General features: G+C 47.5%; 3 protein-coding genes across 5 annotated transcripts; 1 reads left to right on the top strand and 2 right to left on the bottom strand.

Annotated features, from left to right (window-relative positions):
* Positions 1-5,097: 5,097 nt before the first annotated feature.
* On the bottom strand, positions 5,098-11,263 carry LOC123102140 (wall-associated receptor kinase 5). Of its 3 annotated transcripts, XM_044523437.1 has the most exons (5): positions 11,002-11,263; positions 8,621-8,824; positions 6,793-7,850; positions 6,527-6,709; positions 5,098-6,399 (listed from the first exon to the last, which is right to left on the bottom strand). In XM_044523437.1, exons 3-5 carry the CDS (start codon positions 7,736-7,738, stop codon positions 5,246-5,248), a joined length of 2,283 nt encoding a protein of 760 aa, XP_044379372.1. In that variant the 5' UTR covers positions 7,739-7,850; positions 8,621-8,824; positions 11,002-11,263; the 3' UTR covers positions 5,098-5,245. The 3 variants fall into 3 exon arrangements, with proteins under 3 accessions (XP_044379372.1, XP_044379373.1, XP_044379374.1); XM_044523438.1 differs by lacking the exon at positions 11,002-11,263 and having other exon boundaries at positions 8,621-9,883; XM_044523439.1 differs by lacking the exons at positions 8,621-8,824; positions 11,002-11,263 and having other exon boundaries at positions 6,793-8,612.
* On the top strand, positions 9,705-12,278 carry LOC123102142 (wall-associated receptor kinase 2). The gene is made up of 2 exons (XM_044523441.1): positions 9,705-10,620; positions 10,806-12,278. Exons 1-2 carry the CDS (start codon positions 9,705-9,707, stop codon positions 12,251-12,253), a joined length of 2,364 nt encoding a protein of 787 aa, XP_044379376.1. The 3' UTR covers positions 12,254-12,278.
* A 1,680-nt stretch (positions 12,279-13,958) lies between these two features.
* On the bottom strand, positions 13,959-15,876 carry LOC123102141 (2-methyl-6-phytyl-1,4-hydroquinone methyltransferase 2, chloroplastic). Its single transcript, XM_044523440.1, has 3 exons — positions 15,168-15,876; positions 14,713-15,019; positions 13,959-14,294 (listed from the first exon to the last, which is right to left on the bottom strand). Exons 1-3 carry the CDS (start codon positions 15,764-15,766, stop codon positions 14,139-14,141), a joined length of 1,062 nt encoding a protein of 353 aa, XP_044379375.1. The 5' UTR covers positions 15,767-15,876; the 3' UTR covers positions 13,959-14,138.
* Positions 15,877-16,179: the final 303 nt, after the last annotated feature.

Below are 16,179 nucleotides of genomic sequence, written 5' to 3'. Positions count from 1 at the left end.
CTTTTTGTGTGAGACGGCTTGAAGACCGACGTCACCGACTATGTGCGGTAGTGCCCAGTGTGTCAGCACGCCAAGCACGAGCAGTCCAAGCCGCGGGCACGCTTGCACCCTTGCCCGTGCCGACCGCTCCCTGGCGCGACCTCACCATGGATTTCGTGGAAGGATTGCCGCCATCGAAGGGCTTCGATTCTATCATGGTGGTCGTGGATCGCCTCACCAAATCAGTGCACTTTATTCCGCTTCGTCATCCCTTCAAAGCTCCTCACGTGGCCAAGGTCTTTTGGGATCACGTCGTCAAGCTGCACGGCATCCCAAGCTCCATCGTCTCCGACCGCGATCGCGTCTTCACTAGCGCTCTCTGGCGCGAACTCTTTGCCAGTGAGGGCACCAAGCTGCTCTTCTCCACTGCATACCACCCCCAGACGGATGGCCAGAGCGAACGCGTCAACCAGTGCATGGAAATGTACTTGCGTTGCGCGGTGCACGACGCGCCCAGGCAATGGAGTCGTTGGCTGCCGATCGCCGAATTCTGGTACAACTCGTCGTTTCACTCCTCGATCAAATGTTCCCCCTTCAAAGCTCTGTACGGCATCGAGCCCAACCTGGGCGCCATGTCACTCTGGGACGACAAGACGATGCCCATGATCGATGGTGAACCGTGGGACTGGGGCGTGCACACGGCAAGGTTGCGAGATCACATTCTGCGTGCCCAACACAGATTCAAGAAGCAGGCCGATCAGCATCGCACGGAGCGCTCCTTCGAGGTGGGCGACAGTGTTCTCCTCAAGCTCCAAACTTACGCGCAGTCATCAGTGGCGAACCGGCCCTGTGCAAAATTGGCATACAAGTACTTCGGGCCATTCGTAGTGCTCGACAAGATTGGCAAGATGGCGTACAAGCTGGAGTTCCCGGCGGACAGCAGAATCCATCCAGTCTTCCATGTGTCCCAGCTCAAGTCGTTCACCCCGAACTACACTCCGGTCTTCTCCGAGCTGCCGCGTCCTCCAGACCTCGCCGGCCACGACGACGAACCGATGGAGATCCTGGAGCGGCGCATGGTCAAGCGTGGCAACAGTGCTCTAGTGCAGATCAAGGTGCGCTGGCGCAACGACGACACGGTGACGACGTGGGAAGACTATGACACCCTACGCCGTCGTTTTCCGCTTGCACCGGCGTGGGACGAACCATCTTCCGGCGACGTGGAGCAGTACGCTGAATCTGAAGACGGCGCTTGTTCTGAAGGAGTGGGGAATGTCAAACCTGCATCGCCAGGAGGTGATGCGGTGGACGCGTGATGGTGGGTCCCCTCCGGCCAGTTGGCACGGACCCACCAGTCAGGCCAGGCGGACAAGTGGAGCACCGCTATTTAGCCAGTTGTTGGCCAGTAGACAGGGCATGTGATTTGTATACTGAATTCTGAACCTCTCCTACCTAATCTGTACCTCCTCCCTTGACGAGAACCTTCTCCCCCAAGTCTCGATCTCATCCCCTTTCCCCTTCCAATCCAATCCTGCGAGGATGAGTTCGTGACAATCTCTTCTTGGCACCTCCCTTCGCCGATCCAAACGCCACATGGCGTCGCCATTTTGGCCAGCGCAAAAGGCCCAGGAATGCATGGCTCCTCCGCGCCCAAGGCGGCGCTACTCGCGACGGAGCCGGCCGGCGCGTCGAACATATGAGGCGCCCAAATTCAGCAGCGGCATCTCCGAGGAGCCGCCGCCGCTCGCTCGCTCGCTCGGTCTTCGAACAGGGCCCTAACCCTTCAAGTCTCTGCCTCGGCAGCAGCAAGTATCCTCTTAATGGCGGCGCCTCGCGCATCCGCCGACCAGCGGAGACTCCGGCGCAGGGCAGAAGATAGCAAGGACCCCCTCAAAGCGTATTCTGACTTGACGCCAGAGATGTTGATTAACATAAGGGAAACGGTTGGGGCCGGCGCACCGGCGGAAGATTGGGCCGGTCTCCCTCTTCCTCGCGTCACTCCGTGCACATCTCGCGCAGCTCGCCGGGGCGCGCGCAGCTCGCCGGGGCGCGCGCCGCCCTCTTCTTCTGCCCCCTCCTCCCCACCCCTTCCCCATCCCTTCCCCCTCCCTCCCCCCCCCGCCCCTGGTTGCAGCACCGCGCCTTCCCTCCCCGCTCGAAGCTGCCATGGATCTGCACGGTGACCATTCCATCTCGCCGGCGACCGAGGGGCGGTGACCACGGGAGATGCTGCAACCGGGGGCGATGGGGTGCTACCACGGCGATGCCTACCTCGCATGCATCGGAGCTCTGCCTACTTCGCCGGAGCCATGGCAGACTACACCCCACGGCGATTTTTTGATGAAACCGGTTGTAGCAAATTCAACTGCCGGTGGTAGCAAAAATCTACTACGGTTGCAGCAAAACGGCGTCATCGTCATCGCGGGGTCGCAGCTGAGATAAGGAGTTTGAAGCTTTTTTCAATGTGGTTGTAACTTTTATAACTGTCGGTTGCAACTTTTTGTTTTTCGTCCATGGCTTCGTTTCCACGGTTGAAACTTTTTTTATAGTCGGATGAAGCTTTTTTCATCGCTAGATGAAGCTTTTTCTGTCACCGGTTGTAACTTTTCTTGGTCATCCATAGCTCCAGTCGTATACTGGTTGAACCTTTTTTCGTAGCCGGTTGAAGCTTTTCCTATCGCTAGTTGTAGCTTTTTTCGTCGTAGGTTGCAGCACTGAGCATCTCCCTGGGCGCTCGATCTTTTTTGTTCGCAAGCGGGGGATGAGCGCCGGTGAGCACACCGATGAGCACGCCGGTGAGCTCCGGTCGTCGCGCACCGGAGCTGCAACGGTGGCCATGGAAGCTGCAACCGCAGGGATGGGCTATTTGCATGGGGGCGAAGCCGGTGAAGAGGACGGCCGCCGAGGACTACCGGCGACCAGGGCGGCCGCGAAAGACGGCCGGCGAGGACGGTGATCAGGGACGAGGAGGGCGGGCGAGGGAGGGGCGGCGACGAGGGGGAACGCGGGGGCAGCCGGCGAGATGGGGTTCGCGAGAGGAAGACGACACTCGTTACGCGCTCGCGAGAGGAAGACAAGGACCTGGTTGGATAAGGATCCAACGGCGCGGGACGGGCTGATCTGACGGCTAGGGCTGGACCGGCCGAAACGTTCGGCCGGCGCACCGGCGCCTAGCATCGCCCTTGACGTAATGCCTGAAGCACAATTTTTCAGGGCCACTTTAATTTGAAGAATTTCATACAAATTCTTTAGGGTTGTCTTTTAAAAATAAAAACAATTTTCTTTAAAGTTTGTAACTGTAGAAAATTTTTAGTGAAAAAATTTATTGGGTGCAACCTCCACATCAATCTAATCAGTTTTCTTTTTTCGAGGATCCGTCTAATCAGTATTTTCTTTTTTGCGAGGATCTGTCTAATTAGTTTTCCTTTTTGTGAGGATCCATCTAACCAGTAACAATATGAATTTTTTTTATGTAACTATCCCTAGTTTTTATTTTTAAGATGTACACCCATAAGCATACATAACGATACAGAAATGAAACACATATAAGCAACAGAAAACAAGTAGGATACAAGTGCTTGTACTGCTGCATACCACCCTCGTTGTAACTACCAAGCGCTCACGACCTTCACTGTCGCCGAAGAAGAGCTCCAAAATTGGTCCACATCTTAGCACTGAAGAGACCCCTAGCCAGTAGGCGTTAACAAGCCGTGATAAATACCGACCCCGAAAGACTAGATTTAGCCCGATAAAGAACATCGGCCGGAGGAGCCCTCCAAGACTGTTCAATGTTGGATCCGAGGCCAACACCAACCCGCTCTTCAACAAACGGCCCGATCCTCCGCCATCTTCCACATATCCACAACAATCATCACCATCGCACTCCAAGAGTAGCCCATCCCGGCCATCACCCCATGCCGGATCGAAGCCGCTCCAACAGCTTCATCAAAGCATATTTTGACTTGACGCTAGAGATGTTGATTGACGTAATTTCTCAAGCACATTTTTCAGGGTCACTTTAATTTAAAGAATTTCATAAAAAGTTGTAGGATTGTAATTAAAAAATGATTTTCTTTAAAAATTGTAAGTTTGCAACTGTAGAACCTTTTTTAACTGTAAAATGTATCTAATCTAATCAGATATTTTTTCAAGGATCCATCTAATAGGTTAGAATAGGATTTTTTCAAGTAATTGATCCTACTCACAGTGTGTTTAATTATCTATGCCTACCTAATAACAAAGAGGTTATTGGTTCTTGCGGTACGTTGCGGAAATTGTCTCCAAAGTTGCAGTTACCCACCAATATCACATATAAGTGATAAAAAAATGTTTCATACCGGGGAATCCCCGCCTAGGCCGACCCATCCGGTAGGACCTCCTATACTGTGATCTGCATTGGGAGAAGATGCAGCACGCCCGTTTGCACCAGCCCATGTCCGGGCGGCCTGTTTTTTTATTTTTTTTCCTTTTCCTTTTCCGTTGCTTTTTTGCTTTATATGGTTTGGAATTAAAAAGGTTCCAAAAATTAAAACAAATGAGAATTTTGATATAATATGTTTAATAAATCATAAAATGTGTGTGGATTCAAAAAATATCCATGATTTTATAAAAAAATGTTTGCTTATTCAAAAACTATGCTTGACTTACAAAATAGTTTATTTGTTCATAAAATATTCGCTGATTTAGAAAATGATCATGCATTTTAAAAAATATTCATTAAATCAAATAATGTTCGTGAATTTCAAAAATTGTTCCACCAATTTTTAAAACAATGTTCGTTCGTTCTAGAAATGTTCTAAAGAAAATTGTTTAAGAAGTTCACAATTTTTTTAAAAAGATTGCAAATAGTATAAAATGTTCATGAATTCAAAAAATGTTCTCGATTTTAGAAAATGTTCAAAAATTTGTAAAAGTGGTCATGAGTTTGAAAAATATTCACGATTTCAAATATGTTCACGAGTTTTAGAAAATGTTTATGATTTTTCACAAAATTGAGAGTTATAGTACATCTCAGTGATGCAGCAAAATGTGATCATGGCTATTGAAGATTATGAATTTTTTTTCTGCCGTTGCAACACCGGATCCTTTTGCTAGTACTACCCCCGTAAACAAATATAAGAGCGTTTAGATAAATAGTGATCTAAACGCTCTTATATTTATTTACTGAGGGAGTATCACATAAACACACCATACAAATCCCACAAACACACAAACTGTTCGTACAAAGTACGAACGATACAAGAACATAAACGCCCAGCGCCAGTTCTCACGTCTCCAAGCTCCCATCTGTCACCTCGGCCGAAGGAAGAACCACCGGCGACAGGGATCCTCCACCGAAGTCATCATCCTTGTCACCATCACCGGCCTGGCGCATCTGGATCCTCCACAGCACCTGCAGCCGCTCCGCGACTTCCTTCATCGTCGGCCTGTCGCCTCCTCTCACGCTCAGGCAGTGCACGGCGAGGGCCGCGAGCTTCTCAACGACCACCATAGCGGCGGCATCCTCTGCGATCTCAGAGTCGAGCATCTTCAGGTGCATGTTCTGGTCGAACATCAGGAGGAAACTATGGGACAAGGATCTCTTCTCCTTGGAGGACCTATCGGCATACAGAGCCCTCTTCCTCGTCAACAGCTCGAGGAGAACGACACCAAAGCTGTACACATCACTCTTGTCGGTGAGGACATGGCTGATGAAGCTCTCAGGGTCGAGGTAGCCGAGGGTTCCCTGGACGAGCATGATGAACTCGCTTTCGTCCATGGACTTGAGCGCCGATGCTCCAAAGTCTGCAACCTTGGCGTGGCGCTGATCGTCGAGCAGAATGTTGGCGGATTTGACATCCCCGTGCAAAATTGTGCGGGATGTCGATGAGTGCAGGTAAGCAAGAGCTTCTGCTGATTGTGTGGCGATCTTCAGGCGGAGATCAAGTGGAATTGGTGACAGATTGTGATCAGGCCCACCATGAAGAAACTCATATAGTGTCCCATTGGAGACGAACTCATATACCAACACTGGGACATCTATATCCAGGCAACAGCCTAATAACCTCACGATGTTCCGGTGGTTGATCTGCGACAAGATTATGATCTCATTTACAAACTCGTCCCTGCAATCATCATTGATCACTTTGGACTTCTTTATAGCAACCTCTCTGAGGTCATCCAAAGTACCCTTGTAGACCATTCCATGGCCGCCACATCCAAGAACTCGGTCTTCGTTGTAGTTGTCAGTGGCTATCTTGATCTCCTTTTGAGTGAGTATGCGGACAGTATCGACCTGCCTTGACCTCATCTCATCATATAACATGAGCCCTCCATTTTGCTTGAAATACTCGTCTTTCTCCTTCCTGTGCTTTTTCCTTTGTAATTGCATAGCCAAAAAGCATGCCAAGGATATTATCACAACGGCAGAAACGCTCAAGCCTGCAAAATCATATAATTTTATTTAGGCATGTGAAATTGATATTGAGATGTTTCAACTCATCAAATCAAGGAGAAATATATGAATCTGTAAGTTAGACAAAACAAAACAAACGAGAGTTGAACTTGCCTATCAACAGCTGTTCATCTCGAGAATACAGAGGTCGGCATCCGAACTTTGTACCATCAGACTTGGTTCTTTTCTTGCATTTACAATCATAGCCTCCTGGAGTGTTAAGACAGACTCCGTTCCTGCAAGGATACAACTCTTCGTATTTGGGGTCCTGCTCACGCAGCATGCATTCATCTATATCTGAACATGATCAACAAAACCATTGCACGCAATCAGGTAAGTCAAACTGCTTGCTATGTATGACCTACAAGTACAGTAGTTACCTTGACAACCGTTGTTCAGGTAGGCGTTACCCTCGTAACCAGGGGAACAATGGCACAAGTACCCAGGTCCATTGCTCGCACTCTCGCAGTAACTGTTTGCACTGACACATGCATAGTTTCTTTGCTCCAGGCATGATCCGTTCCTAACCGCCCAGTTCACGATGACAGGTGCACCGTCCTTTGCCCTGTTGTTGATGAACCCAAGCTCGCCAGCGAGGTCACGACGCTGGAACCTGTACCATCCGACCTCAGCGACCATGGCATAGAAGCATGGATTGAATCCCCACACACTGCTACTGTTAATCGGAAACGCCACATTGAAGGCGGTGAGGTTGGTCGGGATGGATGCCTCACAGCAGCCCGTCCCAGTGCATGGTGCTCCGTCGTCTGATGCACCACTGGCACCATCGCAGTAGGAGTAGCAGCCAGCGAGGTACTGGCTCGTGCCTCCGCGGAAACCACCAACAAGACCCAGGGTATTGCAGCCAATAACCGTAAAGCGGTTGCGCCCAGGGGATGGGAGGAACGGCGTGTCCTCCAGGCCGAACCCCACGGTGTTGTTATTGCTCGCCGATACGGTTGCACTTGATGTGAAGCAGATGTAGCTGACAGGGATGAGCACCCTCATCTCGCCGCGCTCCAGCGAAATATCAGCAACGTTGACGGCCACATCGGCTGGCCCCCCAACCGTCGGCTGCAGCGGGTGGGAGGTGTTTTTGCAGTCAAGATTGAAGAAGCTGCTGAGGCTGACCGCGGCACACTGTGCGCCAATGCCAAAGGGGTAAGGGATGGGCACATCACCACACCTGTCAGGGCAGCCAGGGAGCGCCAGGGATATGGCACCACCTGCAGGTTTAGCCAATGCCATCGCCAGGAAGACTACAATTAGTTTCAGGTAGAGCATTACAACCAGAGTTGGTGTTTGCTGCTGCAAGGTTAGATGCATGGCTCACGCCATCACTTGCTTAATTTGGCGATTGTGTTGAGTGTGCTGAGGCCCATGCTTCTCCTTTTATGAGATAAATTGCGCCTTAGCATACTACGCAATCAGACTCGGCCTATACAACAGATACAGTCACATCAACTCAAGTATTCAAAGGTGAATTCCGATCAAGTAAAAGTCTAAATCCACGTTGCAGTATGATGGTTGATATGTCCAACCTTTTTCTTTTGTTTTTTCGAGATGAGCTGGTGTATGTATGTTAAAATGGTCTGACTAGCTAGGTGGTGGTTTGTCCTAGTCAAGTATTGACCTCACCCCAAGTAAAGTCTATGTGCAAGGTGTTGCCATTTTCCCCTTAAATAGTGAGTCAAAGCCTCAGCCTAATGTGAATAATTCTCTTGTTAGATGTCAGAATTTACTACTTAGACGCATGCAGTGATGTACAACGGGCTAAATCGACAGGAGGTAGAACTTTGTTTTAGCCGTCCCAATTAAGCACATCTGGACAGAAGTTGTAGCAGAATACCATAATACTGAATTACTGGTATCATGTATCTGTTTGAGTCATAAAAAAGTCTAGTTTTGATTATTATTACTATTATCCGAGGTAAGAATTACCTAGTTAACTCGGATCATGCCCATCATATAACTAGGGTAAACCTCACGTAACGTAGCTACATGCTAGAATATATGTGTGTGTGTTTTCAGAAGTAGAATAGCATACGTTGTATAGCTCTACACGGTATAGCTCTAAAGTCTTCAAGACGAATTTTCTTATGCAAGAATTATATATTAGACACCTTGACCAGTTCAATTCCCAGAAATTGTGAAGAAACCGCATGCACCAAAATTTACTAACATTAGCTTATGAGGACCGTTCAGTACCTGTTTGGAGCTAGATAGGATAGTCTGGGACCAGTTCTGATGCTTGCATGCATATTCGGCTTCCAAGTCCCAACCGGACTGAAGCTAGGCTCACACTCGTCAGCATGCGTGTAAACAGTCCATTTTTTTCAGGCCAGGGGGGCTTCAGCATGCAACCTCCAGGGTATCACTTTGGCGCATCTGCGCAAGGATCATCGTTTCTCCCTGCCACAACAGCAAAAAACCTAATGCCTGTGAAAGCTGTGAACGGAGATAAACGGTTGAACAGTCAAAATATTTTCAGATTTCAGCCTAGTTATGCACTTCAAACTATTGCTGGCTAAGCTTATCTTGACTTTTCAAGCTGATCGACTAGTGCTTCCATCTAGTTTGTTATGTATAAGTTCCAAACTACGCTATCTGACCAAACAGATATGACATGCATTCACATGTGGGACATTAAACTACGAGCTATACTTTGACTGGCATATGAATAACCTATAAACCGGTGAAGACTTTTCTAAATTATAAGTGAACTAATCAGAACAACATATAAACCATCATCCTTTACTCAATTTCAGAGAAACCTTCAATAGAAACGTGGGAGCGAACTAATCAAAAATATTATATGCATTGTGATTTTCAACTCTCAATACTAAACAATACAAATGGGTGACAAGATTTATCCAAAATATAAGCAACTCTGGTATCACTTTCTTTCACTCTCAGACACTTGTCAATACAAAGGACTAAACAAACTATATTTCTGTTTCTTAATAAGCACTGCGTTTTCCAACTTTGAACACTTAAACAATACAAAATTCAGGTAGAAGTATCCCATTCAACGCTGATCTCACCCACGAAATAGTTTATTTTTCTCAAACACACCTAAGTGTGCGCCGCTGTCACCCATGAAATAGTTAATCAACAATTATACAAATCAACTGTAAATAGTAGCTCATACATAAGCACCAGTCTGAGGATCCATGGTCTATCAAGCCTAGGGTACACAATCAGATAGCAACGAAGGAAAATGGGATACCGTTGCCTAAGTTGGCAAGTTAGAAAGACAGCGCCGCAGGAAGTAACCACCAAGTTTCCAACCATGAAAGAAGCATTCATCCTCCTGATTCTCATCGCCTTCAAAGTGGCGGCGCTATCTGCAACCACTTCTGGGATCTCCATAGCGTTGCCGGGGTGCCCTGACAAGTGTGGCAACGTGTCAATCCCATACCCTTTTGGCATCGGCAATGGCTGCGCCGCAGCTAGCTTGAACAGCTACTTCACCGTCACCTGTAACAGCACCTTCCAACCCCCACGACCAATGATTGGTGGCCCTTCGGGGTTATCAGAGATCATTGACATCTCCCTGGAGCGTGCTGAGATGCGTGTTTACGGCCCCGTCAGCTACAACTGCTTCGCGTCGAACACCACAATCATGGACAACTACACCAGCGGCTTCAACTTGGTGGGTACGCCGTTCATCCCCTCAACCAAACGCAACCGCTTCATGGTCATTGGCTGCAACACCATGGGTATCATTGGTGGCTACCTGCACAGCAACCCAGACCTGTATGTGGCCGGCTGCTACTCCTACTGCCAGGGCATCAACAGCACGTCTAACGGTGCCCCGTGCACTGGGAAGGGCTGCTGCGAAACCACCATCACCCCAAACCTCACCGACTTTGCGGCGCTCTTGATCATCAACCAGAGCAGTGTATGGACATTCAACCCATGCTTCTACGCTATGCTTGCAGAGGTTGGATGGTACAGCTTCAGGCAGCAGGACCTTGTCGGGCGTCTTGGGTTCATCAACGAGAGAGCCAAGAGAGGTGTCCCTGTTATTGCTGACTGGGCCATCAGAAATGGCTCCTGCCCAAAGGATGGAGCAACGGCGCCAATGGGTTATGCATGTGTCAGTTCAAACAGCTATTGTGTGGGTGCAACCAATGGCCCAGGCTACATGTGCAACTGTTCTGAAGGATATGAGGGCAATCCTTATCTCCCCAGAGGCTGTCAAGGTGAATTATTTACTAATGGAATTTCTCTTAATTTTAGAAATCGGGATAAGCAACTGTCACTGCAAGCATATTTCAGTAGATTTTTGTTCCTTCTTAAAAAAATCTTTAGCTTCCTTAATATATTTTAAGTTTTGGTTTAATTATGGCTTTATGCCACTATATATTAAATTTATAATTCTTTTCAGACATAGATGAGTGCAAGCTGCATAAGCAAAACTCCAAGTATACAGAATTATACCCATGCAGAAATGGGGTATGTCGCAACATACCAGGAGGTTATGTATGCAAATGCGGGATAGGAAAAAAATCAGATAGCAAAAATTCCGGATGTCAACCTGTGCTAACCCAAGCTGAACAGGTGGTTATAGGTAAGCAACATACCCGAGGGTATACTCTTTCTTTATCCAAGGTGCATTTACATGCTTTTGATGAGTTGAAGCATCATAATCATTCTGCAGGCCTCAGTGTTTCCTCAGTTGTGGTGATAGCATTGGCATGCCTGTTGGCCATGAAATTGCAAAGAAGAAAGCACAGGAAGGAGAAGGACGAGTATTTTAAACAAAATGGAGGTCTGAAATTATATGATGAGATGAGATCAAGGCAAGTGGACACCTTTCATATACTTACAGAGAAAGAGGTCAAGAAAGCCACAGAAAACTACAGCAACGATCGAGTTCTTGGCTGTGGGGGTCATGGAATGGTTTATAGAGGAACTTTACATGATGACAAAGAAGTTGCCATAAAGAAGTCCAAAGTAATCAACGACGACTGCAGAGAAGAATTTGTAAATGAGATAATAATATTGTCACAGATTAACCATAGGAACATCGTGAGGTTACTCGGTTGCTGCTTGGAGGTAGATGTGCCGATGTTGGTGTATGAGTTCATATCGAATGGTACCCTCTTTGAGTTCCTTCACAGCAATGATCGTAAATCAATAATCCCATTGGATCTTCGACTGAAGATTGCTACACAATCAGCAGAGGCCCTTGCTTACATCCATTCATCAACTTCTCGCACAATTCTGCATGGGGATGTCAAATCACTCAATATACTTTTGGATAATGAATACAATGCAAAAGTTGCAGATTTTGGAGCATCGGCACTGAAGCCCATAGACAAGAATGATTTCATCATGTTTATCCAAGGAACTCTTGGGTACCTTGACCCTGAGTCTTTTGTCAGTCATCACCTTACTGACAGAAGCGATGTCTACAGTTTTGGGGTTGTTCTTCTAGAGCTACTAACAAGAAAGAAGGCTATATTCATTGATAATCTTAATGAACAGAAAGCGCTATCGCATGCCTTCCTCATGACGTTTCACCAGAAGAAGCTCCGCGATATATTGGATGATGATATAATAGAAGATGAAGTTACGGTGGTGCTCGAGAAACTAGCTGAACTCGTCATGCATTGTTTGAACCCAAGAGGAGATGAGAGGCCAACAATGAAGGAAGTAGCAGAGCGTTTGCAAATGTTGAGGAGAATCCAGATGCAGCAAGTCACCACACCAAATCCTATGAGGACGCAATACCCTGATGGAGAATCATCAATGTCTATAGCTTCTGACGAAATGAAATACCAGAGCACCAACACAGCCAAATTGGTCCTAGATGTAGATCGTGCAAGATGACTACTGTATGTATCTTCCTTGGCCTGCTGGGGTAACAGTGAATGTACTTTCTTGTGAAACACTAGTCACATCTTTCATTATCACTGTATCTGTTTCTTTATGTATAATGGTTATCTCATGATTTCTAGGACAGCTCTGTAATTATGCTGCTGTGTGTACACATAGTTCATCAACAGTCATGGATTTTGTCTATTTCTAGTACAATTTCTTAGAAATCTACCAGCTTCAATTTTACTCACTGGTTCATATAAAATATTTAGTGCATGTTGAGTGCATACGTTTTAAGGCATTTGGGCATGATTGGGTTGATCTCCAGAATAGTCTTGGCGTATTACACACATGCCCCGCAAATTACTCTTTAGAATTAAGAAATTATTAACCACCAGGCGAAATCATCTGCTCATCTGCACCTAAGCCAGCTGCAATAGACAATGACAGCTGCTGGTCACCAGGCTGGAGCCCTATAGCTGAGGCCAGCAGGAAAAGCACATAGGTGAAGGTTGAAGCCCCGCTTTGCTCATTGGTGATGTTGAGCTGAAGGTTGGATCTGCAGAACCCAGGAAATGTATTGTGGTCCAGAAAGCATGATATCACTGAGCCCAAGGTGCTTTTAACCACCCGTAAGTGGACTTAGTTGATGCGGCATCATATATCACGTACAGTTTTGGGTCGAGGACTGGGGCTGAAGAAGATAACAACTGAATACAAATCTTCACAGGGAGCTCATCTTTTTCATCGATAATAGAATCACAATAACTCAAGGAAGAGAAAACCCGGCATACCTAATAAGGCGCCTAATAGACTGCTGCCATCTAGACTGCAGGAAAACAACTACATGCATCTAGCCTACCCAGGCATCTGGACTGAAGGAAATATAACAAAGCCAAAAAAAAACAGAGAAAGGTTCTAGAATCATACTCCAATATGGTACAGCTGTTTCTAAGACTAACTAGGGTCAATTATGCAGAGGGCAATCCATGTATCTATTTTGATAAATGAAAAAATGCACAGGGTCACATAGCTTATTTGATCACGTACCTTATTACATATATAGATCAAATGTAGATGTGCAAGTCATGAAGAGCCAATTGAACAGGTATCAATTCCCTGCACATACAAATTATAACACGTGAGTGAGTACAGGTACCCCTCAGATAAGTCAGCATGTGCCAAATATATCATGATTATCCTAAGACGGCATTAGCTCGATGTCAAGCTATGCAAATATTCAAATATGCTCTCAAATGTTAGCATCTAAATTTTCTTAGGAATATCCTCCTGACAACAAGTGTTATAAGTCATAACATCATAACATTAGCATAAAGCAAAAGAATGACATTTGAGGGAAATGGAAAGGATTGCTTGAACTGTGGAAAAGCAACCAACCTGATCAAACATGTGTATGGTGAGGCTATTCACAACTTGAGTGGATGACGTAATATATTGGTCAAGTAAATATTAGAGAGCACATGATCAACAAAACCATCGTCCTTATACACCTGAGTTACCAGAGAAATCAGGTATACATGCACATATCGACGACATAGTAGATGGCGAGATGCAACAAACAAATAGGAATTCAGCTCATGTATCATTTTTTGTGTACCACTTAGCAAGTCAGCATACGGTGGAGAAATATTACAGATACATTCTATTTGTGAAACAATGACCTGCTACAAATGAGCCATTTCACGCTCAAGAGCTCTGACGCGTTTAATCCAAGTCATAAATATTATTTCTCCACATAACAAGACCCAAAGTAAAGTAAATACACGACAACAGGAAATATAAAAGGTAAACAAAAACAGATGTGAAGTGCCTAATATAGAGAAGCCTAATTCAGATATTGGCTATCCTCTCTTCGCTGCAGCTCAATTCCCCTCCCTTAGATCGGCATGCCTTTGGGCACAATCTGGTCCTTTATCCACATGTAAATAGGCACCAGAACATAGTACGCGGCACATATTGTTCCCATGAGGAAGCGGAAGAAAAAGGTGATAGGATTCACGGGCTTGCTGACATCTTCAGCCTTCGGACCAAGCTGTGAGAAGAAAAAAAAGATGAAAACCTCTTAATATAGAACCATACAAAAACATGAAAGAAAGTATCTAAATGCAGACAATATGAAGGTCCATTATTCACTCTCAAACATGCAGAAAGTTATCCCTTTCTAACTGCTACTTTGTATACTTGTGGATAACCAGGCGGCAACAAGGTCCAAAAAATTATGAAATGCAAAAAAGAAAAACTATCATGTCTTTGCATATGCTTTATCTAAGAATAGGAAATAGTAGTAACTGTTTGATAAAAAAAATGCTTAATCTAGTTTAACTACTTAGGTCCAGTCTACTGCAATGGAAGTACAAGTTGCCGTAACAAGACCCATCTTGACAAAGCATATCAAAATGTAGGGAGAGTTGAAAATGTTAATCTGCAAGCCATTTTTAGCAAAAACTTGCCTGTAAAGGGGAGTCCCCGCTTTCTCTCTTGACACCCGTCACGGAGCACCCCATGATCAGGCCATGCCTACGGACACCACGGTACCACTTCGGTCCAATCCTCTTGAGCTGAACATCCTTGAACCCTGCCTTCGTGAACCATTCAATATACTCCTCTTCAGTGGGGAACAGCATCCACATATCGGCAAAAAAGCGAGACAGCCAAAAGGTTGGGTGCACGGGGCCGATCAAACAAGCTTTCCCGCCGAGCCTGAGGACCCTGTAGGCCTCCTTGATTCCTCGCTGCGGGTCAGGCCAGTACTCAATGCTGGAGGCCAGAAAAATCGTCAGTCATGACAGGACACAAAATTCAGCATCCTATAGTACAGAGTAATTTGTCTACCACAACAATTAACAAACAGCGTTCGTATAAGCATGGCATAGCAGAGCAGAGGAAGAGGGGTTGATGAGATTACCTGCCGGCGGAGACGTATCGGTCGAAGGTGTCGGTGGGGAAGGGGAGGTCCTCGGCGTCGCCCTCCATGATGTCGACCCCCTTGAGCGCCTCCTTCTGCCTGGCCTTCTCGAGCTGGTGGGGCGACTGGTCGAGCAGCGTGACGTTGGCGGGGTCGACGTGCCTGACGATGCCGAGCGTGGTGAAGCCCGTGCCGCCGCCGACGTCGACGACCTTGAGCTTGCGGCTGTGGAGGTCGGCGGGCTCGAGCGCGTCGTCGCGCATGTCCTCGGTCCAGTGGCCCGGGTTGATGACGTGGTCGTAGACGATGGAGAGGAAGCGGTAGAACCAGAAGGCCTCCTTCTTGTGCTGGATGAAGCGCGGCGCCGAGGCGGGCCGCGCCGCCGCAGCGGCCGGGGGCGAGGAGGCCGCGGCGCACCTGAGCAGCGGGGACCGGGCGCCCGAGGGGGCGGCGCGCCTCGCGAGGGCGACGGGGCGGAGGGCCGGCCTGGAGGGGCCGAGGCCGAGGTAGCCCAGCCCGGCGGGCGCGCGCACCCTCAGCGCCCCGCGCGGCGCCAGGCTCCCGGCGCCGCTCGGCGCGTGCGCGGAGGCCATCGCCATTGCCTTAGCCGGGAGGGAGTGGGGTGGAGCTGAGACGCCGCCGCCGCCGCGTCGAGGAGTGGAGGGGAACGGAGGGCAGCGGATGATGGGGCGGTGGGAGAGTGGCGATTGGCGAGCGAGCGAGCGAGGTCACGGGCGGATGAGTGGTGGGTGGACGGGGCGTCCTTCGTCCCACGTGGCGACACGTGCGCGACATGTGCACGCTAGAGTCTATGACTGTGGGTCCATGTCAAAACCCAAACTCATCTAGAGTAGTACAATTGAAAGAAAACATCTTCTCAAAACAATATTAGAAAAATATATAAAAAGCTGAGTTGGTGATGATAGTGTGCCTGCCATCCTCCGTTTACAATCGTTCGATTTGCATTCAACACATCTGAGACAAACTATGTCAGTTTTACAAAAAGACCCCC

This window comes from Triticum aestivum, chromosome 5A (assembly GCF_018294505.1).
Source record: "Triticum aestivum cultivar Chinese Spring chromosome 5A, IWGSC CS RefSeq v2.1, whole genome shotgun sequence".
In the NCBI taxonomy this organism is placed as follows: Eukaryota; Viridiplantae; Streptophyta; class Magnoliopsida; order Poales; family Poaceae; genus Triticum; species Triticum aestivum.
Note: the sequence above shows the minus strand (reverse complement) of the source record. Positions and strands in the feature narration are given on the sequence as shown.

Coding starts and splice junctions, on each gene's coding strand:
- LOC123102140 (XM_044523437.1), bottom strand. CDS start 7,738: ATGCATCTAACCTTGCAGCAGCAAACACCAACTCTGGTTGTAATGCTC. Junction 6,710..6,792: donor CCTGAACAACGGTTGTCAAG/GTAACTACTGTA, acceptor GATCATGTTCAG/ATATAGATGAATGCATGCTG. Junction 6,400..6,526: donor AGATGAACAGCTGTTGATAG/GCAAGTTCAACT, acceptor ATGATTTTGCAG/GCTTGAGCGTTTCTGCCGTT.
- LOC123102142 (XM_044523441.1), top strand. CDS start 9,705: ATGAAAGAAGCATTCATCCTCCTGATTCTCATCGCCTTCAAAGTGGCG. Junction 10,621..10,805: donor TCTCCCCAGAGGCTGTCAAG/GTGAATTATTTA, acceptor AATTCTTTTCAG/ACATAGATGAGTGCAAGCTG.
- LOC123102141 (XM_044523440.1), bottom strand. CDS start 15,766: ATGGCGATGGCCTCCGCGCACGCGCCGAGCGGCGCCGGGAGCCTGGCG. Junction 15,020..15,167: donor CGATACGTCTCCGCCGGCAG/GTAATCTCATCA, acceptor TCTGGCCTCCAG/CATTGAGTACTGGCCTGACC. Junction 14,295..14,712: donor GCGGGGACTCCCCTTTACAG/GCAAGTTTTTGC, acceptor TTCTTCTCACAG/CTTGGTCCGAAGGCTGAAGA.